The 23690-nt window shown below is 41.8% G+C and overlaps 1 protein-coding gene across 1 annotated transcript in view; it reads right to left on the bottom strand.

Annotated features, from left to right (window-relative positions):
- Nucleotides 1-23690, bottom strand: part of tmem198a (transmembrane protein 198a) — a 29515-nt gene that overhangs the window by 1244 nt on the left and 4581 nt on the right. The window contains exons 2-6 of the mRNA XM_034573792.1: nucleotides 11542-11803; nucleotides 6849-7087; nucleotides 5721-5933; nucleotides 4547-4670; nucleotides 215-522 (exon numbers count right to left, since the gene is read on the bottom strand). Coding sequence (XP_034429683.1) covers nucleotides 215-522; nucleotides 4547-4670; nucleotides 5721-5933; nucleotides 6849-7087; nucleotides 11542-11680 — 1023 coding nt within the window. The 5' untranslated portion in view covers nucleotides 11681-11803. The remainder of the gene's footprint in view (nucleotides 1-214; nucleotides 523-4546; nucleotides 4671-5720; nucleotides 5934-6848; nucleotides 7088-11541; nucleotides 11804-23690) is intronic.

Consider the following 23690-nt stretch of genomic DNA (forward strand, 5'->3'; position numbering starts at 1 on the left):
CAAAGACTAGACACCTCAAACTACCTTGCCATGTTAAAGAAAGTGTATCTGTTTATCTGGATCCACTCTAAATTGGTTCTTCTTTGGGTTATGACCCATGTCTCTACAAAATGTTATGGAAATCGGTTTAGGGATTTTTGAGTAAACCATGCTGACGGAGGACGGCAGCGGTAATTAGGAGGCTACTTCATTTTAGGAGGCTACTTCATTTTACCGGTGACAGCACGTCTCCATCGAAGCGTCTTTTAGGGTTGACCTTGCGGTGGTAGCCAGGCTCAGTTTGCGGAGGAGGGAGTTTAGGCGGCTGGGAGCCCTGGGTTTGGTGATGCGGGTGGGACGCGGCTGGGTGGTGATATTGCTGGTGGTGGTGGTGGTGGTGATGGGTTTGGGCCTTCTGCTTGTGGCCGGTTTTCGGGGTCTGTCGTTTCTTCCCCTTCTTGTTCTCCCGCTCCTTTTTTAGCTTCTCTTCACGCTGTCGGATGCGCATAAGCTGGACCCTTCGCTGCTGTCGACTCAAAACCACTGTGAATGGAGAGAAGAGAGTTGTAATAGGATGTAGAGGAAGAGAATAATAGATAATCAAGCGGGAGGGAGGGAGGGAGGGAGGGAGGGAGAGGATGATGCAGAAAGGTTTAATTTAGAAACAAAATCCACCGATTAAGACAAGAGGAAAGGACTCTAAAGACTAACAAGAAAAACAAGACTGACGTCCAATAAGATGAGATATTTTCAATCAGTTCTTAACTGATGATGGTGAACTATCCCTCATGGGTTTATTTTAAATATAGGATCCATTTGCTTCATTCTATTCAGTGAGTTTTCAGACAGAATAATTTTCCTCCTCATGTATTCGCACTGAGCTGCTCAGTCTCCTGGCATATTGTGAGTGGGCGAGTGCGTTCGTGTTATTTTCACACCCTCTACATCGGAGGATGTCCAAAATCCATCCTGTCTAGCTGTCCGCCGACTACCCACGTGATTATTTTTTGGGTGTTTGCAGGCATATTGAATCCTCGGGTTTATAATACAGTACAGTGTGTGTATCGTCAGGGATCTGTTTCCTGTTCATTACCTCAGGTCAAAATGTTGCCACGAACGAGAGGACCCCGCTGAACTCCACGAAGACATGATGTGCTGCATGCGCCACAGTTACCGCCTGTGTGCCTGCGTATAAGCGTGTGTGCGTGTGTTTCTGTGTGTGTGTGTGTGTGTGTGTGGGGGGGGGGGGGGGGGTAGGGTGTGTGTGTGTGTGTGTGTGTGTGTAAGTGTTATGATGTCTATTGTTGTTTCCTTGTGCGGGCGGACAGCTAATGAGGCACCATCTGCCAAGGAAACTGCTTAATGATACCCCCTCTTTTCTTTTCCTCAGCTCACCCCACTTCAGGCCCCTCTGGCCACATGCTACCGTGTGTGTGTGTGTGTGTGTGTGTGTGTGTGTGTGTGTGTGTGTGTGTGTGTGTGTGTGTGTGTGTGTGTGTGTGTGTGTGTGTGTGTGTGTGTGTGTGTGTGTGTGTGTGTGTGTGTAAGAGAGGGATCTTTGTATTTGGTATTACTCATGTTGCTGGGGCCAACATCAGTCGCACTATGAGGACTTGTCTGGCTTATCGGCACAAAAAACAAGTCCCCATGAAACTAATCATTTGATGTCAAACTGAAGATTTAAGGTTAGGTCTCGGTTAAGGTTATGGAGTTAGGGTTGGTTAGGGTTAAACAAGTAATGGTTATGGTTTAGGTTCGAGAAAGTCAATGTAGTGTCCTCAATGGAATGTCTGAGACTTCAACTGAGGGTCAAGGCTGTTGTTAGGGTTAGAAATACATTATGACAAGATGTACAAATAAGTAACAGAGGCAGGAAGGCAGAAAAAACAAACAAAGACGTGTGCGAGGTTAATTCATTCGAGCCCGTGTCCTGCTTGTTATTCAATCAACTGACGGACAGATCATTTTCCTCTCTGCTCTACTTGGGTGCTCTGCTTGCCCATTGTGCCCCAGTTTATCATCGTCTCCCTGCCCCTCCCCCAGTACACCTGCTCCCTCTTTACCCCGCCACATTATTCCCCATCCTCCTCTTGTATTTATCAATACGCTGTTCAAGCATTAAAAGAGGACACACTGTATAGGTTAATCTAAACACAAAAATACAAATAAGAACTTGCTTCTTATCACTGACCAGGCGGAATTGTAAAACCATACATAATTCTTTTGCAAAAGCTTCACCCTCATTTATTCTTTCTTTCATCTTCCTAAACAGCGATAAGCTTTTCCATTTATCGTTGTTATTCTTTTTTTTTTTACTTCTGAATTATTGTTTAATATTTTCTTTCTTTTTTTTCTGTGTGGGTCCAACAGACTCTATATAAAGGCGGACGACACATCTCCATTTCCTCACACTGTCCAGAAATTAAGCCAATACGAAGGCTGCCATCTTGCACATTGGGAGCCAGAGTCTGTGCGGTAGACATTTCATCTCACCTTTATAGCATCAAATGAAGAACCGACTTTGAATATACATCAGTGTGATAAGAGCTACATAAAATGACTGAAACCATCTTTTACTATTTTACGTATGCTTTTACGTTTTAGTTTGGTCTATGTAGAATGAAGGTTGTGTGCCTTGAATTTGAGCAAATCCATTCTCTTATTGACAGTTTTTAGTCCACACTTCCACCATGTGTCCTTCATATTTCTTTCTAGGGCTCCTTCCCCCACATAGACTTTTTTTAATACAGCACAAAATAGCCTCCTCTATATCTGTACCCACTCCCTCTGACTGGAAGTCATGACAGCCTGCTATTTAATCCCATTATTTCAGGCCATGTGTGACGTCTTCTCAGATGTTGTATAAAACTGAACATCATACACCAGAGCGTGTCTGTACAAATGAATGTGATGTGAGTTTTCAAGCTTTCCTGGAGTCAGTAAGTGAGTGAGTCTATATTACCGCCTCTGTCTGTATTGTGTGTATGTGCGACCATGCCATCTGTGTGGTTGTTTTCCGAGCAGATGCTGTTTCCGTCAATAACACATTCGGCTGACAACACTAATGTTAGACTCTCCCTCACACATGCTCCCTCTCACTCTCTCACACACACACACACATTAAAACCCAACCCCCCCCCCCCCCACACACTGTTCCCTGCCCTCGTCATGCTTATGATTTCCAAAGCAATGAAACTGCCCATTTAACAAATGCAGGACAGCAGCTCGTCGAGGCCTTTGTCCGATCGATACTGAAACAAGTCTCATCGACATTCTGTGGACGAGACAGCGTTCAAGATTAGACCTTAAATCTAATTTAAAAGTAGTGACTATAATTTTGGGTCAAAGTGGCTAAACTGTAATTTGTCCCTGTCATTGGTGTTATCAGTGGTAAAAACTGTAACATGCAATTAAAGTTGCATTGTACAGAATATGTAAAAATGAATCATCCTCCCGAAATACACAATTTTAGGTTGTAACAGAGGCCATGTTAATGATCCCTCCCTGTTAGGAATAGTTAAAAGTTCTGGCTTAGACCTCTTTAAGAGATTTGGAGCAGTGTTCCTCGTGACCATCATTTTGTTTGTTATGCATCGGTTCTGTTTTAATGTATGGATTTAAAACCCAACCCTATTCATTAGATTTGTATCTGAACATTTTCATGAATTAATTTGCTTCGATTATGTGTGGGAGAGATCACAGTCTTGGCTGCAGTTTTGACATTTTTGTGTTTTATGTCCTTTCTTCAGTCTCAGACATTCTTACTTCCACAAGGCCTTTTTTGAAAGGATTTTTAATTGGATGTCTTTCAAACTTGCCCTTCCTGCCACTCAGCAATTGTCCCTGATGTGTTGCTGCCTTTCTTCTTCACATGACCTCCACTCCCACCTGCTTACCCCGTTCCTTCATCTGCTCCCAGTCCTCCTTTACACTGGTATTCTTGACGTATGCCAGTACTTTCCAGTTGATCTTATCTGCATGTGTATATGCACCTGCCTTCATCTGCCTGTATCCTGCCTCTGATTCTGTAAATCTGCTCATGATCCGAAGCGTGCTGCCTTTGCACCCTGTGAGATTTATTCGCCTGTTTGGACTGACTTCAAATTGCCGAATAAGCGGCTTTTTGACAAGAAATTCTAGTAAAGCCTGCTGCGCCTGCAAGTGTCTAGATTTGAGTCCTTGGCCTTGTTGCTGCTTTATGAACTGTGGCAACTACATATTTTTAGATAATTGCTGTTTCCTATTCTGTTACTGTTAAATGTACCAAGGGAAACTAATTTCTTTTCTGGTTATAAACACATTTTCATGTTTTTTTTGTTAAATTCTTATGGTGTGGTTTAATAGAAAAACTGGTGTTAAGGATTAGAAACAGACAACGGTTTGTTTTTAAAGGGTCACAAGTCAAAAAGGTTGAGAAATACTGTTGTACACTGTGGTGCGCCAACCAAAACAATATCTGTGTCTTATATTAGCTTTTGAACCTTTGAATTATAATAATAAAAATTATATTATACAATATATATAAATAATATGTGTGTATGCGTGTGAGTACAAGAGCGTCACTCACCCTCTGTGTGAGAAAATCCCTCTGCAGTGACTTTCCATTGGATCAGCACTCCGAGGAGGGCCAGGACAGGCCACACCCCCAAGATGACCCATGTAAACCAGCACACTGGCTTCTTTGGCGCCACCTGCAAAGATTACCGTTGCAATTTTAATCTTTAAAAATGTTTAGATGTTCAACTAAATCCTAACAGTTCTGTCCGTCCCATGTAGAAATGTCATTACCCTGTGTTGGATAATCTTGGATGTGTCCAAAGACAGATTGAGGTTAGGTTAATTGGAGACTCTAAATTGTAGGTGTGAATGTGAGTGTGATTGACAGCTTGACCCTGTGATACACTGGCAACCTGGTGTACCCCACTTCTCACCCAATATCTGCTGGATTGGCACCAGCTCCCCCAGCTACCCTTAAGAGGATGAGCAGTGTAATGGATGGATGGAAGTTTTCAGTATGTCTTCAAAATTCGTGGTATGAAAGCACAGCACACAATACAATACCAAAAAAAGAATGATAAGAATAAATGTAACTGTTAAACCACAAACTGCTCCAGCAGGTTGCTGTGTGGGTTTAGTCACCAGGCACTTCTGAGTACAAATCATTGTCTCTTCTCCACTAGGCAGATACAAAATGGCCTGATGTGAACAGTATGTTGAATGTTTGAGGGAGGCGGTTCATTTTCAGGGCTCGTAAAGATAAAACACAGAAGGCTGAGAAAGGACAGCATAAATTGATCCACTCTTCCTGTAACTCAGCCTGTCTTTCCCGCATCCTCTCATAATTCAAATGCACATGAGCTCTCAGATACCAGCCCACTCCTTCCTCTTAATTCCAACCTGTAGGCGCACGCCAGCCTCCTGGCAAAGTTTTGTTGTACATCAAGTTGAAGTGTATAAAAATCACTGATGTTGGCTCCTCTGGAAAGTGATCGATATGAGTTATTTTTTCTTGTCAGTCTGTTATTCTCTCTCACACTGACATCTCTGACCAAGGCAAACAGCTCAATAGAAAACTCAGGGATGCAGTAATGATGTTTGATGTCCACACATGCAAGCTTTCACACATGACTGCTCTCACATAAATAGACAACACTCTCAGAACAACATGCCTCCAAGGTGACTTCAGATAAATGAATAGCACCTTTCATCACTAACAGAAAGACAAACGCAGGCGAACATACCCTGAGTCTCTCGTAGACATAGTGGACCAAGGCGAACAGCTCTATGAAGTAATCCACGGTGACAGTGATGATGGCGGAGCCAAACGTGGCGGTGGAGAGGGTGACAAAGCAGCACTGCCACTGAAGTGTGAGGACGGCGAACAACGTCCCGGAGCCCAGGAGGATGCCCAGAGGAACCCACACTGTTTTGGGGTGATAGAACTCCTCCATGACCTTAGAGAAGGAAAGAGTTGGGGTATTTATCTGCAATTCAGACTCATCTACAGACCATACATGCTGTTTTCCATCACAAGAGAACTTTCCTGTGATAACAGCACAATATGGTCACTATGCAGCCATTTTTCTCAAATGCTGATCTGAAGAGAACTATGTTTTAATGCTCTTAACCAGGTAATTTAAACACAGGGGAAAATGTTGTCATTTCACAGGTCACTAATGATCATCAACAGAAAACACAGGTCAAATCTGGAGGGACATGTTTCAAGGTTAAACAACATGTTTGATAACTCATTAGCAACCATTAGACAACAGCTAACGTTAGCATTCAGCCACTTCCTTGCCATATAGGGCTGTTTTTATAATGAAATATCACATTTAAGTCTGTGAGTACAATGTATTGGATGTAGCCTGATCAAGCTAGCAATGTAACGTTAGCTGCTGTATCTTTTCACCTGACCTCAGAGATATTCTGGTGAAGTCACTAACATTCTGTCACATTCTGCTCACTGGAACATATTTCTGTGTTTACATCAACACAAAAGTTTGTTTCAAGCACTTTAGCATTGGATTTAGCATTTAGCATTAGCTTGATTCCAGTGCATTTGAATTCCTAAAACGTCTCTCCCACTATATCACGTAACACGACGCTAAACAGTGACTTTAGCAAGGCAGTGTCTGAATGCTAACGTTAGCTGTTGTGTACTGGTAGCTAATGAGTAACCTTGAAACATGCACTCTCCAAATGTTAACTGTCCATTGTCTTTTCAGTTGCTGATCATTTAGGGACCTTTGTGCTATGTTAGCATGAGCATGACAAAAACTACCACAAGTGAAGTTTTATCATTGCACACATTCTTTTTTGGGGGATCTATATATGAGAATATACGTGACCGAACAAATGCCTCTTACCACCAGCGAGGCCACTCCGAGCAGCAGGCCCAGCAGCAGGCCCACCATGAACAGCCCCACGCTGCGGACCAGCATGGTCACCAGGCCGCACAGGGTCCCGATGCCCAGGCCGATGCCGACTGAGGCCTCCACGCTCAGCTGAGTGTCCATCACCCGCTCCTTGTAGCACAGCATGAAGATGACCACGGAGCCGAACATCAGGCCAGTGAGGAACAACACCGCCTTGAAGCATCGATAGCCTGAGAGGAGAGATGGGAAACGGACGACTGTGAGGACATCCCCAGCGTACAGGTACATGCTTACATTTTATTTGCATTCCATGATTACATTGTACTGGTTTCTCCATTGCTTTTCAAAAAATCTAAATGATGTTATTAAATTTAAAGGATAAAATACTACAAGGAGGGTATGATGGGTAAGGGAGCAGTATACTGTGCGTGGAGAGCTTTTTCTTCATTGGAGGTGGATGAACCTGATTTAAAATATGATAATCATCACATTACAAAAGGTCATCTACATTCACAGCTGCGCTCCTTCTCATTTCTTTTTTTTCCCATCGTATGCTCCCTCCTGCCCTTCTTGGCCTCGCTCGCTTACCAATTTACTCCCATTTTTAATTTGCTTTATTGCAATGAAGAACTGAAAGAAAAAAAAGACTCTGAAGCAGCAAAAGCTCAAATGATCAAGAATTTAAATCTACTTGGCCCTTGCCTCAACGTTTGCATCTCCCTTTATTTTTTTCATTCTTCACCTACTTCACTGACTGGACTGTGTCTCGGGGGGAAACCGGCATCAGATTGTTATCTTTGTGTAATCAGGCATTGCACAGCTGAGCCAAAACAATATTCTCCCTCTCTCATCCGACCCAGCGTCCATGTTCCTCCCTTGCGACCATACCTCTTTCATTTGGTACACTTCTTCCTCCTTTTTATTTATATATATTCCTCCTCGACTCAATCTTGTGTGTTTTCCGAGACAGCTTTCAGCCCCTATGCCTTTAAAATAGTGTGGTGATAGCCCCACTACTGTGTTCTCCCCATATCTGACAAGGAGTAACAAGAGCATTTCTAGAGAACCTACACCCCCCTGAACATGTTTTATTTTTTTTCAACTGTCATCACAAATTCCCGACAATGTTCTTCCAGCTTCTTCTTTCTGCTAAATGCAAACATGTCTGATGTTAGCGCACTAATACTTGAAGTACAGCTGTGTATTTAAAGTGGGCCAGATCATGGTCTTTTGTCTGAGGGCACCCTGAGGGCACACTTGACATTTTCTGCCACACTAATCTTATAGGTCTACAAATAGCAGTGTTCTTTGTCTCTTTTCTTTTCCACCCAGCGGTTTTATTTCAGGGCCAGAACCACCACCAGTCTAGTTGCATGCTGTCAACGTTATGGGGCAACCTGTTTGTAATGCAGGCACTGGCGCAAATACTTTACTGGGACATATACAGTGAATGTTAATACTGTCTGTGTGCTCCAGTGAATCCCACTCGGTCTATTTGTATGCATCAAGCCAGCTCACGGCTTCAACATACCTTAATATTCAGCCAATAACACTGCATACCGGTTGCCCATAACTCTGCGCTTATTTCTTTTCTTGTTTTTTTGTGTATAACACAAGAATAACAAGGTTTTTGTTTAGCATTACATGGAAATTATAGTGTTTGTTGGACAAAATAGTCAATAAATGATTCACGGATTCATCACAATGAAATATACTCTGATCAAATGCTCTGTTTGCTTGACGGGGGGCGACCCAGTGATGCAGTGATTAGCATGATCGCTTCACAGCAAGAAGGTTTGCACCTCTTGGCAATTGGCAAATCTACATTGCCCGTAGGTGTGAGTGGTCGTTTGTCTCTGTGTATTGGCCCTGTCATGGACTGGTGAACAGGGTGTTCCTCTTACCTAATGTCAGCAGGGATTAGCTGCAGCCACCCTCAAAGGAAAAGCTGTTTAGGTTACAGATCAATTAATAGATGTTTGTTTGAGGAACTGCTTGTGTATTGACCGAGGTTTAAAGCTATGGTATGTTATCCTTGCAAAAATGCATACATGCCTCCCATCGGCACTCTCGCCAACTACCTGACAACTGCTACAAGCCAACTAACTTCTGGCTATTGTCTTTGCTTCAGTGATGTGAGTTTCTCTGCCTCTCTGACTTGTGAAGACACTAGTCATGTGCAGTGAGAGGACACACAGGTACGACAGCTAATCATTTCATTCGGCCCTGCGAGGAACATTGGCTTTTTCTACCTTTTGTTTCAGACGACTTTTGTTTATAGATGGCTATCGGGACATGGGAAGGACTTCAACAAATAAATAAATCAGAAAACAACTTACCAACCCTACCTTAATTTTGTTTGTACAAATTTCTACCTTCATCTCTGAGACTCTAATTTATATGTTGGTCAGTTACTGATGTATTGCCAAGTCGCTGTGACATTGACTTGTTCTGTCTCAGTCTTTTTATGTTGTTTACTGCCTGCTGAAGGCAAAAATCTAAATAAAAAACATTAGCATGCATCTGATCTTGTTTGCCTGCATCTTTGCAGCTACTTAGTAAATCATCATTAACTTGCATAAAGACAGCGAGATGAAAATCTCTGCTTCTACGAGAAAACTGCAAGTAAATAATTATACATTCACAAAAGCCAACTCAAGGCAATATACGTAAATAAACATACCCTTGGACAAAATGCATGAGACATTCTGAATGTATGGTTATTATTTGAGCACTTTCCCTGCTCACTTGCAATTTTCAAGCCATCAATGTTTCAGCTACACAAGGAACCCTAATGCCTGTATTTGATCGCTTTTAGCTGTAATGACTTTAGATCCAAATGCGTCCAGATGAGACCATAATACTTAGGATGCAGTGAAATGCAGGCACTAGCTGGGCACAGAACAAAAGCTCAAGTAAGGAGTTTGTGTCTCAGCATATGAATGGACCCATGCATACAGTCCAAGTGTTTAAAGGGCACAGAGGAATAAAAAAAAGAGAAAAAAGACAACAGGGGGTCCACTGCCAGTTTGGCCGGGTGCTTTTGATTAATTGTAAAACTGACCCCCTTTTTCTTTCAGCTGTGCTGCTGCAACATTTAGTTGAAAGACTCAAACAAAATAAGCAGCAGAATATAACGTGTTTTTTTCCTTCTTAAAAGACGGCAGACAACCCAATCTTTTTATGATGTGAGCAATTTCGGTGTCGGCAAATGGAGATTCAAGGTTTGGATTTCAGAAAGCATGAGTGAAAGTAAAGACCCATATATAATCATGGTGTAGTCCATCCTACTTACTCACCGACTGTACTACTGTATGTTAGTCCAGTCTACAGACGTGAGTGTTCAGTATTGACATTATTGACACTGGGTGTGACATTACACACCCGGTAACAAGAGAATCTCCTCTGAGCCGCTCTTAATGACAGAAACATGATCAACAGTAGATCATTTCATGGCACTTGCTCATGAAGAATCCCAGCTACATGTCACTTTTCAGTCATCCCATCATATCTGTCGACAACGCCCAGGATATCCAGTTGTTTAAGGGAGTTGTTTTTTCTTTGCAAATACACTAGAAGCACTTTTCAGATGAGCGAAAATGAAAGCGTTGTAAAAACTTAAGGATCGCTCAGCAGTGTGGATTCAATAAAAAATCCCATTCATTTTCTGAAAAGAGATCTTGATTTTCAGCCATAATGTTGTAACCATCCATTGTAGGAGGTAGAATGCCCATTCATTCTTGTTGAAGAAGTGTTTGGCTGTAAAGCCGTGGGACCGTGCCACTCTCAAGGAGATCCAGCAGAACCCATGGTTGAACTAATCCTGTTCACCACAACTCCCCCGAACCTCACACCCTACACCCCCCACCTTACACCGCCTAATGTGACTCTACACCACTGTGATGATTCAGCTTCACATTTGAAATAAATTATAAAATGTACTCACACCACTCTCATTACATGGATCATCATCATTATCACAGGTTTTATTATTACCTCTATTGAGGAGGGGTTTTTTTTCGTTTTGTTTGCCTGTTAGTTTGCAGGATTATGCAAAAAAAAACTACTGGAAGAATTACAACACAACTTGATGTGGCGAGGGTCAGGAGAGAACCCATTACATTTTGGGATCAAAGTTAAAGCCATAAAATATATGACAACATAATAGTTTACTTTAATGGAAGAAGAAATACACTATCAACATTAGCTACATTCAGCCTCTAGATATCTCTCATTCTCTCACACAAACAGCAATGATGGATGATTTGACATCATTCCGTCAAGCTTTTGTTGACCTTACCTTATTTATGTTGAATAAAACACTTTTGTTGATACTGATAGAATAAGCACGACTCTGTGGTGCCAGCATTCTAATGGTGATCAACTCTTTTCAACATCTTGGATCATGAATCATGGATCGCGGATCATGAATCATGGTGGCATCTGATCCTGGATTACGATTACAATATGCATACTCACATATACTACCATTATTGGCACTACCTCTATCATTACGTTTGTCATTACTGCTACTTTATCTCTGTCAGACTTTTTCGTTTGTATAACTAAATTTGATTCATTGATTGATTGATTGACCAGGCAATGACAGGCATGTAATCATATGCATGAGACACTTTAGAGGACATATTAGTATCGGCTCTGACTGTGTTGCATCACCACTTACCAAAGAAGCAGTAGATGATTCCAAAGAGGCAGCACATGGAGCAGACCACCGAGGGCACAATCTCGTACCTCCTCTCAATCTCCTGGTCGCACTTCAGCCCCACCTCCACCAAACCCAGCAGCTTGCTGGTAGAAGTCATGATGGCTTGAGTCAAGGGGGGAGGCAGCGTTCAGAGGTGACAGAGGAGGGCAGGGGGGAGGGATGAAAGGGGGGGCGTGTTGGGGTGTTTGGATCAGTGGGCCTCACCCATGGGGACGTCTACCTGCAAACAGGAGGTATAGAAAGAAAGCGGAGGAGAGAGAGCGAGAGAAAGAATGAGAGAAAGACAAAAGAGAGGGGGAGAGAGTGATTATTGATTGCTCATTTTTAGTACTCAACAGTGAGTGCTGACAGAGCAGCTAGCATGCTCCATAATTTTGAAAAAAGAAACAAGTCAGCACAGCACAGCCGCCCTCACCACTCACAACCACCAGAGAAGATGAAATGACTGCATTGTAAGAAGAAAACTACAATTCAGGCGCTATCGTTCACTCTGACATACAGCAAACTGCAACACATACTGAATCGCCATGGGAAGATAAACCAAATGCATTAGCATGAATTTGCATGGTGTTGGAAATTTGACACAAGAACTGGTTCTTTTAAGTTGCATTTGCATCTCTACTTAGTCCTGATTTGCTGCATCTCTGATCATTCAAATAATACATCAGCAAGAACACATGTTGTACCACAATGCTATAAATATACTGGATATATAACTTTATATACTCTACTATATGGTGAGTTCGCCATTTTGTATGAACATTTAGTGAATTTTTTTATACCCTATATAGTGGACTCACTGTATCCCACATTGCATTGTGGAAAGTAGTGCAGTAGTAGTAGTATAATATTCACCAACGGAGCAGAATATTCCATAATGCATTGCACTTATGGTGTTGACAGGAAGGAAAATGGCGGAGAGGAGAGATGGCAGCAGCAGCAACAGCAACAGCAACGGCCCAACCTGTCGTACTAATGTAAATAGAGCAGCGCATCACAGCATAAACTACGGCAAACAAGTTTATTTCTACATTTAAACTTGTTCATTCAACGTGTTTTTTTTTACCTTCTAAGTGAAAATTATTAAGTAAGTAAATTCATTTTACACCCACACAAAGTATTGATCCTGACCTTAAGTCAAGTGAAACACTGTATTTACTAATCTAATCAAACACACCACATAATTGTAAAAAAAAAAAAACTATGAGCAATTACAGCTTTCACAATTACATTTTTATCCCCGGTGTGTTATGTATACCACACCTTTCATCTAATGAGAGGCTGTGTGGTGATTCACTGGGACATAATGGACTGCGGCCCAGTATTGATAACTTGATTCCTAATTGATCTCTTTGTGTCCTTTGGCAAGAACACACAGCTCCACACACATTCATCCCAGTGGTTTAACCTAAAGCAAAAATCTAAAACATCCAAAACTACAGACGCACTAAATCATGAATCCATTCAAATGAAAGCTGTATTTAAAGATGCATTATCATTATTCCATGCAACAAGCACTGTACTACAGCTTTTACACGGCCTTCAGGTGGGTTCTGTCTCCACCATGATATTTCTTACACTGGCACTTTCACCCAAACTGTGATCAATCTTTACACAGATCCTCCTAGAGGCCATTTGTGACTCCAAGCTTCCTTTATTACCTCTTATGTATTTGTTTGTAACACAAAAACAACCAAACAGATTTCCACCAATGTGGGGAAAGGATGCAACATGGGCAAAGGAAGAATCCATTAAAATTTGGTGCAAATACAGATGATCAAGAGTCATCATACCAAATGATACAGTCCATTGGACCATAGCTACAACAGCACTACCTACTGCACTCAAAACCCTCTGTGCTTTTGCAGCCTCTGTGGGTTAGATATCACAAATTTAATTTAACGTTTCTGTTACTCTGGATCCATTACCTTAGTCTGGTTCTCTCCTTCAGGTCAATGCACCTGTCATGTCAGAGAACAGAAGACAAACTCCGATTATCCTGGATGTACTCTTCCACATGCATACACACAAATGTGCAAAGTGTGCACGCTTGCATTACACTGGGGAGGTAAGCCCTTCTTATTCCATATTGACCTAGCAGGTGATGATGCACTGTGGCATGCCGGCACGCAGGCACACACACACACACATACACACATATACACACACTCTCTAGAGTTATCATTGTGGTTAGCTGGAGCAAGGAGAAGTCATTGTCTGAGTAAATTTCAGTTTGACCTGTCACTTTATTGAGTGCAACAAGCTGAACAGCAGCACTGCAAGAAAAAAAAAGAATCTCTCATATGGGAGAGAGCGCCACCAGTTGGACACACAACATCACTCAATGCCTTCTTGCAGCATCCTTTTACAATAAGGTGTAGCAGTAATAGATGTGAGGAAAGGGAGACTACAGTGCAATTAAAACAATCTAATGGCAGCATTAACAAGTGGCATTCAGTGAGATATAATATAAGCTTGTATAATAGTCCACTGTGTCTCGATAAGTAATTGTCCAAACATCCAGACTGTCGTTAAATGTCAGCTGCTGAAAACGCTGCACTAATCACAGCCACTTCCATCAGATCCATTCCCGTATCAGCAACTCCCACCTGAGTCTGTGCCGCTGGGCTTCCCTGTCACCACTAATAAGGAATTAAAAGCATTAACAAAGATTCAGATGAACTATAAGCCAGTATTTAACATTATAATTGTACGGCGTGACTGCTGCTCCCTGTGGGGGCGGCAGAAGTACATTAGTCAGAGCTAATGGAAGCTGATTAGCATTAACTCTCTGTTTAAATACAGTCGTCCTCATAGGCCTTATGCAGCCTGTAAAAAAAATAACTGGGAGGAAAATGTTTGATGCTTTATTGATTTGTGGAGTTAAATGTTCAGACTCAGGTACAGAGCAGCACTCCTACAGAGCAGAAAACTTCAGCAGAGTACATCCGTATTGACAGGAGAAACTCAGCTGTCCGGTTTATTGAGCGATCCGGCGAACGCCCTCCTGCTGCCCTGCAGACTTCTGAATCCATGACAAACGATTTTCATTATAACCTGGTGCACATAAAGTTACTGTATATGGTGAACTCAGTGGCAAAGCTGAGAAAAAGTTGAGGGTGAGCTTTTCGGAACAACCTCTGGATGAAAACCTTCAACAACAGCAAAGTGCAAAAAAATGCTGTTAAGTGCAGAGAAATAACAATAACAATAAATATCCTGTGTTGCAAGGTCACATCGCTGGAATATAATCTCGATGTTACTTTCAACAAAAAATTTGCATCCATTTGTATTCTGAGTCAGAAACCTGAAAGCAACTGGAGGATATCCAACTCATAATTGTCTGTCTCGGGAAGACAGACTCCAGTGGTGAAACAGATTGTCAAGGCTGCAGCTTAGTTACACCACAGGCTCCCTGACTCAGGAGGAAGCTCCTACTGAGAACACATGACAAGGGACACTACAGCACTGCCAAGAAGAAAATGGCACAGAGAAAATCTGCACTCAATTATTTGTTCTCTGAAGCTGTCTTTCTGTTCTAATTTGTTTTTCCTATATTAAATATTCAATAAAAATATTGTGATTCAAGAATTTTTCTGAAAATGCTGTGGGTCGCAAATACCTTCAACCGCTTGCATACCGTGCACATTTTCTGCACAATCTGTAACATATTGAGCATATTTTTAAGATTATATTTTTTTACATTACATTTTATTGAATAGTTTTGTACTACAGTACTTACTTTCCAATTTCCCCTCTACTTTTCTACTTAAACTGTTATGCACCAAACACCAAAGCCAATTCCTTGCATGTGGAAAAACATGGTAGGTTGCTCGGTTACACAATGCTAACACCCAAGCTACATGCTACGTTTGCAATCAATGACACGTCCATGCAGTGAAAAGAACAATCTGGAGAGGCAGTGCCGCAGAGTTAATTCTATTTCAGTGTGTTAAAACAATTATAACTGAGACGAGAAGAGGAAAGGAATGTAATCAAACACTGAGCAGAAATTAAGTTTTCACTTACAAAGAAGGAAAAAAAGTCATTAGCTGACACAGGAAGTCAGACCAGCACAGTAAATGATGCTGCTTGAGCACTATGTCAAAAATGGCCCAGTCTTTCTTTCCATTACAGCTTTATAACATTTAATTAAATAACCATCCTCAGTTTACTTTACTCGAGCTGAACGTTGGCTTCAACGTGTGTTTTTGTCAGTTCTGACCTGACACTATCTCGTCTGACTGCGACAACCACAGAGCGATGACATGACTAGAAAAAGCCCAAGAGGTCAGAACAAGAGAGGGTGAAAGAAGCAACACATTATGCAACAATGTCACGTCCTGTCTGTTTCTATAACAACCGGCAGCGGTATTACGACCCTGCGAAGAGGACAGGGGGCTGGTCTCCATGGGAATGTGCATAATAAGAAGCATCCATGATGGTTTCTTTGAGGCTTCTGGCAACAGACGGCCCTGACCCCTTGACCCTATTCAGCTAGTGCCTCTTTATAATTCACCAACAGATTAGGGAAGCCTCTGAGCCAAATGTTAGATCTACAACAAACTGTTTATTATAACATTTAACAGTCCCTTCCTTGATAGTTATATATTTAATTTAGTTTATTATAACTCTGCAATGCTAATGCCCATTGGTCTGTTGGATGAAATACTGTATCATAAAACCTACTGACTGGTTTATTTACCATGAAATGTTGTCCTGACGTGCATGGTGCCCTGAGATGATCCTTTGACTTTTCATGTAGCGCAATCATCACTTCAGAGTCATTATCATTTGTCTCGTGCTTTGGTTTTTAATCAGATATAATACAAAGTTGTATCATTCCCATCAGCCGCTTTCTATTTGCAAATGTTAGCTTCTCTTTAGCTCTGCACTGACAGCTAACACGCCTACGATGTGTGTCCCGAGCATGAAACTGTGTTTGATGTTATTTTTGCAAATTTCTGCAAATGTCATTGATGCTGACTCCTCAATGAAAAGCAGCCAAAACCACCAGGAGAAGAAGAAGAGTCATTAGCCTAAAAAATTCACAACAGAAGACGTTCCACCATGAATTAAGAACAATGCAGGAGAACAGTCTTTTTATTACTGTTGATTTCTACAACATCAACAATGCACCTAAATGTCACTGATCAGTGCAGAAGCTTCATGTTACCATAGGAACTGAAATGTCGATCTTATTATTACAGTGCACGGCATTCGCACTTTCACAAGACGTGCATTCAAGTTGGCAGGCGATGACACATCTCCCTATTCAAATTGTTTTTGTCTGAGATTAGGATAATGCAGGAGCGTCAATGAGATCATATTGCTCCCTCTGCACTCCAACACCTGAAAGATTTCATTTTCAATCTGCTCCACAGTGTGAACTCTCTGCAGTGAAACCAATGTCTAAATGTCCTATCACAGGCTCATTTTTCCTCCCTGCTGACACATGTGGGAGCAGTAAGTCACACAGCAGTGCCTCTGACACAGATCACAGTGCACGTGATGATTTGCTCAGCCATGTCCTTGTTTGCATGTCTCCGTCAGCCGAGCAGCCCAACATTGTTAGGTTACATATCAAAACCGCTGGCAGCGTAATAACCGTTCTCCGCGTTGATGTGCTCTCTGCTGGAGTTTTCACTGCGGCTCCTCTCTCCTCCAAATGGTTAGCGAGTCTGAGGTCACAGATCAAATCTGAGCACTGCTGGAACTGTAACAAGGTTTTTATGATTTGTTCTGCTGTGCGCCAACTGGTGTCTCTGGCCTCAAAACTGTGTTTGCTATTCAAAGTGCAGTGTGACTCTTCCTCCACCGCTGTGAGTGTGTGCTCGCAGATCCGTGAACTTTACATCTCCGAGAAGTAGCTGAAGAAAATGTTGTTATCCGTCAATGATTGTCGTGTTTTGATTGCTTTGGATTTTGAAAAACAACAACAACGGCGCCTAATGAGTATCGGGAATATGAAACTATATGGTATGGTGAAGTCCTCTCTGGGTTTACCGCGACAGCAAGTGGCATGAGTGTGTGTGTACAGCTTTTCTCCCTAAACCTGCTGCGAGATAAATTATATTTTCTAATCTTCTGTTGATATGGGCAAAGTGACAGGGAGAAAAGGATGAGGGCTGCATAAGTGTTTGTGCCTGTGTTTCGTTTTAGGTGTGTTTGTGTGTGTGTGTGTGTGTGTGTGTGTGTGTGTGTGTGTGTGTGTGTGTGTGTGTGTGTGTGTGTGTGATTGTGTGGCAGCATGAATATTTCAGAGGCCCCGCACTGAGTGGCGGTGACAGAGCATCACCAGAACGAGGACACCCTGCTCCCCAGGGTGGGGATTGGAGGGGTTGGAGAGAAAGTGAGATGGGGGAGAGAAAGAAAGTCGGAAAGGCAAAGAGAAAACAGGGAGGGAGGGAGGGAGATATTAGACACATTCAGAAAGAGAAAGCAGGGAGACTCAGTACACACAAGTATGATCTAAATGAAACAGAACTACAGAGATAGTAGGATAGATTTTCCTTCCTGGCAACTTCAGGTCAGCTTCCTGCCTTTTCATTGTTCAACAATCAGTGTCATCCTCAGGACAAAGAATCATAATTGGCCTTTGGACGGCTTTTGTTCCATTGTCATTTCTGCAGGGGCGGATCCAGGGGTGGGGCCAGGAGGCATAGACCCAAGCTGAAGTCTGATTGGTCTTAATAAAATTATAACTTACTAACAATATTAACAATTATCCGACAATTTGTCAAGAATTGTATTTTCTAAATTGTTTTGAAGTACACAAAGTGCTTGAACAAGGAACAATTTTCAAAATATATTGTGATATGGTACATAAAATATATAATGACGTGTGGCTGTGCTCAAAGCTATAGAGCTCACAGGAACCAATGATTAAATATGCTCCTTACTGAATCAGGAATTGTGCATGGATATTATTGGCCCCTCTCTGTAAATTGTGTCCCCTTTATCGCCCCTGATCTAGAAATCCACCGCTGTAAAATGAATTTCAAACAACAGACGTGTTTTTTTCCAGGAACATTGCTGTCTATGATGAACAGGCCTCCCTCTAATATTCACTGGAGCTGCTTTAAACTGACGAAACCTTCACCGGGAAACTCTGCACAGTGTTTTGTGGAATGTGCAAAGCGATGGAATATTTAGTTTTTCGGTGGTGAGAGGAACACAAACACAAGTTCACCTCTGTTGTGTGGTGGCAAAAGAAATCTGGGATATCTACAGTATACTGTATCTGTATCCGTGGGATGCTGTGCAAAAGTCTGAGACCACATTTTAATGTGATATATAGGCTATATATATCTGGTATGAATAATGGTATTGATATTTAAATGCACTTAGATGCACATAGGTCATTAGATTTGACAGGCTATTAAATTAAGCCTATAATGTTATAGTCCCTTCTGTATCAGACTATTTGAGGATACAATGGTAGTGTAGTGTATAGTAAGAATACAACTAAAGGAAGAGAGATCAGTGGTTTCTACAGTTCACTCGGCTAAAGCAGGATTGAGATTCAGTCTAAGGTGAAATGTTTTAGACATTAACCTCGTTAATGCCTCTAAAGCTATTACAGAGAAATCAAGCTTGTTCCCCCTGGTGAGGTTAACAAGATACTGCAGAGCAGATTAACACACAGGGGTGTGAGTACAGAGCCCGAGGTACAGATACAGATTTATTGGTATTGCTTGGCTATATGAGCTCAGAATTTATCGAAGGAATTGATAAAGAAATAAAAGATATGTTTCCATTAAAGACAAATTTACTTTTCAACTTTAAAATGGCACACCCATTACATTCCATCAACAACAACTGTATAGATGCCAAGAAATGTGATTTAGACATTTAAGGTCTCAAGAGAATGAATTGAGATGAATGTTAACAGTAAATGACCAAATCCTGCAAGTATAATTATATTTCTATCATCCTCAGTATAGGTAACATGTTACATTAAATGATAAATATGGTTAATATTCTGTATCCTGATTAACAGCATGCTAGCAATACAATTGTGAGTATGTTAGCATTTAATTCAGAGAATTACTGTGCCTGAAGCATCACAAATGGGATAATAATAATAATACTAATACTAATAATAGCAATAATAATATTAATATCTTTATTTATATAGCACATTTTAGAACAAAGTTACAAAAGCACACATAAAAATAATATATCATATCAGATGTCTTCGCTGTCTGTTTGGTCCCTTATCTTTTTTCTGTCAGACCATTTATTGGCCTGCTCCTCTGTGCCAGACTCACATCCCCAGTCAGATCCGGGATCATGATTCTGAACAGAGGGACAGTTACGGCCATGTCATGGTTACAATCTGCAATCTGTCAGCACCTCCGCTCTCTTTCTGTTCTGTGTCCAGTTTAGTGAAGGAGAGAGAGAGAGAGAGAGAGAGAGAGAGAGAGAGAGAGAGAGAGAGAGAGAGAGAGAGAGCATTCATGTGCATGTCACAGCGAGTATCAGTGTTGCTGATGTCATGGTTACTAACAGGATGACTGTGTTTCCATCTTGCCCATCTGTCACCAGGGCTGTGTTGGTCAGTGTGTGTACATGTACGTGTGTCTGTGTGTCAGTGTGTGTGTGATAGAGAGACGGACTTAGAGAGTTACAATCTACTTAGTATTTGACAGAAATCTATAAGCGATAAAACCAAACAATCCAGTCCAGCATCTGCTCCGAGAAGCTATGTAATTAAAGGTCCATTGTGTGAATCTATCAGGAGACATTCAATACAATATTCATTGTTATGTTTCAATAGTAACTAAGAATCGTTGCATTTTCATGAGCCTTTAGAGCCGGTCCTCCTCCGTGAGGCCCACCATGTTAGACCACAGGAGCCCAGAAGGGACATAAAAAACACTGGCTCTAAAAAGGACATTTCCCATTTGTCCATCATCTGTGAGCTTGATTTAGGGAGGGGAGAGGGAAGGTGTATTCTGCAATCTGCCACGACACCACTAGATGCCACTAAATCCTGTTAACAATGCAGCGTTTTATTTGTAGAACACTACAGGTAACTAGATACCTTTGTTTCACAGGATAGAATAGGATGCTCTTTAATGTGATAATACTATATATAATATAATAATATGTTGCTAAATTAAATCAACCACTGGCAGAGATAGTTAGTAGAAGAATTGGTAATAACACATTTATTCTATAACCTTTGTTATCAAGTGAACATGCGATTCACGGCCATTACAGTAACCTTCTCTCAATCTGTGCTTTAACGCTAAAAGGGGAAGCTTATAAGAAAAACAAGTTTAAACTATTTAAATGCATTTCATTCCTACACATTTTCGTATCTGCACCCAGATAAGCACAGCGCCCTCCATCATGCATACATGAATTTAATTAGCTTTTTTTGTTTTGTTATTTTGGTATCTTTTTAAATAAAACTCCACGAGAGGACACTCGCAATGAACACAGCCTCGGCCAAGTGGTGTGGTTGACTGGGTCTTTGGGTTTCTACACAGGAGGGTGATTTGTATGGGAAGCTGAGAAACCTTCTGTTCACTCTCGCTCTCTCTCCCATTGAGCTACAAGTCTATTGAGATGTTTGAGTGACCTACAGACCCCTCGTGCACTAAGCCACCTACGCACACACAAACACACACACACAGACACACACACACACACACACACACACACACACACACAGACAGACTCCTTCACAGAAAAACAAACCGCCAAGACAAAGAGTTAATGTCCTACTTTTTAGCAATTTCTACTCTTAGCCGTTCTGCTCTCCATGCATCCATTTATCCATCAGTCCATCAACAAATAAATGAATACTGACTGTTTTCCCATGCAGAGATCGCCAACATATCTTCAGGTGATGCACATGTTGTGTGAAGTGATCTGGGGTGTGTGTATGTGTGTGCGAATGTCAGTGGCCTCGGCATTGATCCACCTCTAAGCCTTGGTCATTGCTTGTGGCCTGAAGGTGAGGCGACAGGGGAGTTAAGAGGCTTTCATCAGATTACGGCTCATTCTCTGTCTTTCATCGTCTCTCTTTCCCGCATCATTTACCTCTGCTGCTTTCTGCGGCACCGCTCGTCCTCTCTCCTCTTCTCGCCGGACCTACTCTAATCCACGCTGTTAAATTAGTCTCAGACACCACACAGATCCATTTGTCTCCTTTTCAAACGTCTGTGAGCTGAAAGTGGCTGTTGGAAGCTGAACGACTACATATCCAAGCTGACCCACAGAAAAGTGGGGTGACTTTTCGAAGGCATTCATCTACATTGTTTTTTATTTTCTGGTAACTGGGACAAATCTGTTGACTCTGAAATCTTCAGTAAAACCATTATTCATCGATTTTCATTATAACTATTTTTGCGGCACTTGATTTTGTTCATTTCTTCCAACTTCAGTGCAGTAACAGGAAAAGCAAGACAATAGTTATTTCTAAATTTTCCCTCTGAAGTCCCAACTGGTTTATTTGCCTACACAGTAACATAGCAGATATTATAGCCTTCCAGATATTTTGCTTAGATGTAGGTGTGTGTGTGTGTGTGTGTGTGTGTGTGTGTGTGTGTGTGTGTGTGTGTGTGTGTGTGTGTGTGTGTGTGTGTGTGTTGAGAAGTGGAGTTAGGTGTGCGGGAGTCAGACCACCAGCTGCCAATCATCCCCATCATTCTTCTCAGCTACAAATACCTGGTTCCTCCGACAACACTCCGGTCATAGACTCTGTTTGCTCAGTCAGTCGTGTTTCCAGCCTTTTCATTGAAGATGTATTTCTCTGCTCTTGACAGCCAGTAATCCTGTTTTCTCTGTACCTGCAGTTCCTCGGCCTGACTCCCGCCTCATCTCAAGAATCCAGCCATCGCACTGAAACTCTCCAAATCACCACAGCGCTCTGGATCAGACCTAAGCTCAGCCTCATCCTCAACACACCAAGCCCACCTGATCTCCTCTGCTCTGGATCCCTCCTCAGATCGGCCCCCTCCTGTACCCAGCTCCAGTCTCCCATTCCACCTGACTTTTGCAAGTTTTAATAAATACTGTTACCGACAAGGATTCTGACTTGAAATCCTCTTCATCTCCCGATAGCCATCAATAAAGTTGTCTGAGAAAAATACACTGTGGCTCTTGCAGGACTGTAATAAACACAACTTATAATTCATTTTGGTCTTGTTAGCCTTCCCAGGATTACCCACCCTAGCATTAAATACCACAATATAACAAAATAATCTATAACAAATGAATATATGATAAGTATGAATATTAGCCTCAATAATGCATTCTAGCACAAGTGGAGCGTCCACTGTCATTATTATCAATTGTGCATTAGTGTGTAAACAGCATTTTAATGCTGTATCTGGTGTAAGTGGACCTAATATAAAATCTTGAGACTCTGTTGTGTTGTTTAGCGCACTGTATGAATCCCCATTGTACTTAATATGTTCATGAGCTCATAAATAAATGTATTGAAGTCAAGTACAGGAACCTCTAAACTGTACTTATAAATATACTTAGGTCCTTTCCACACAGTACATGTTTGTCTGTGATGGTGTCAACCCATGATTAGAGACTGTGGCACACACACACACACACACACACACACACACACACACACACACACACACACACACACACACACACACACACACACAGTTCCTCTCTATAAAGCCTTGCTCTCTATCTTTCACTCCAAGCCGCACTGCACACAGCTCTGTCTCTGTAGACCCGTCCTGAATTACTGGATTCAATTGCAGCTCTGTTCTCCATTTGCTCTCTCTCTTTGTTGTGTTTGATGATATTTACCATGTTAGCACACTAACGTGCAAACAGCATTACTATGCGTTATGCACGAGGGATGCCCGTCGACCTCACAGATCCTTTGACCAGATGTAAATTCAGCAGCAATTCTCATGCAGATGAACCGGTACAGCAAATAATCTTATTCTAGATTTTTTTTCTCCCACACGCGGTCGTGCGAAAAAGCTCACAGTCAACATGAGTTCATAAGCACAGTGTACATACATACAAAGGGCATCTGTGCACACTTGCCTACATGCACATTCTTCAGATATTGCTTGCATCTACGAGATAAATGTTGAGAGAAACAGCGGACGTCT

The sequence above is a fragment of the Hippoglossus hippoglossus genome, chromosome 21 (assembly GCF_009819705.1).
Source record: "Hippoglossus hippoglossus isolate fHipHip1 chromosome 21, fHipHip1.pri, whole genome shotgun sequence".
NCBI classification, from domain to species: domain Eukaryota; kingdom Metazoa; phylum Chordata; class Actinopteri; order Pleuronectiformes; family Pleuronectidae; genus Hippoglossus; species Hippoglossus hippoglossus.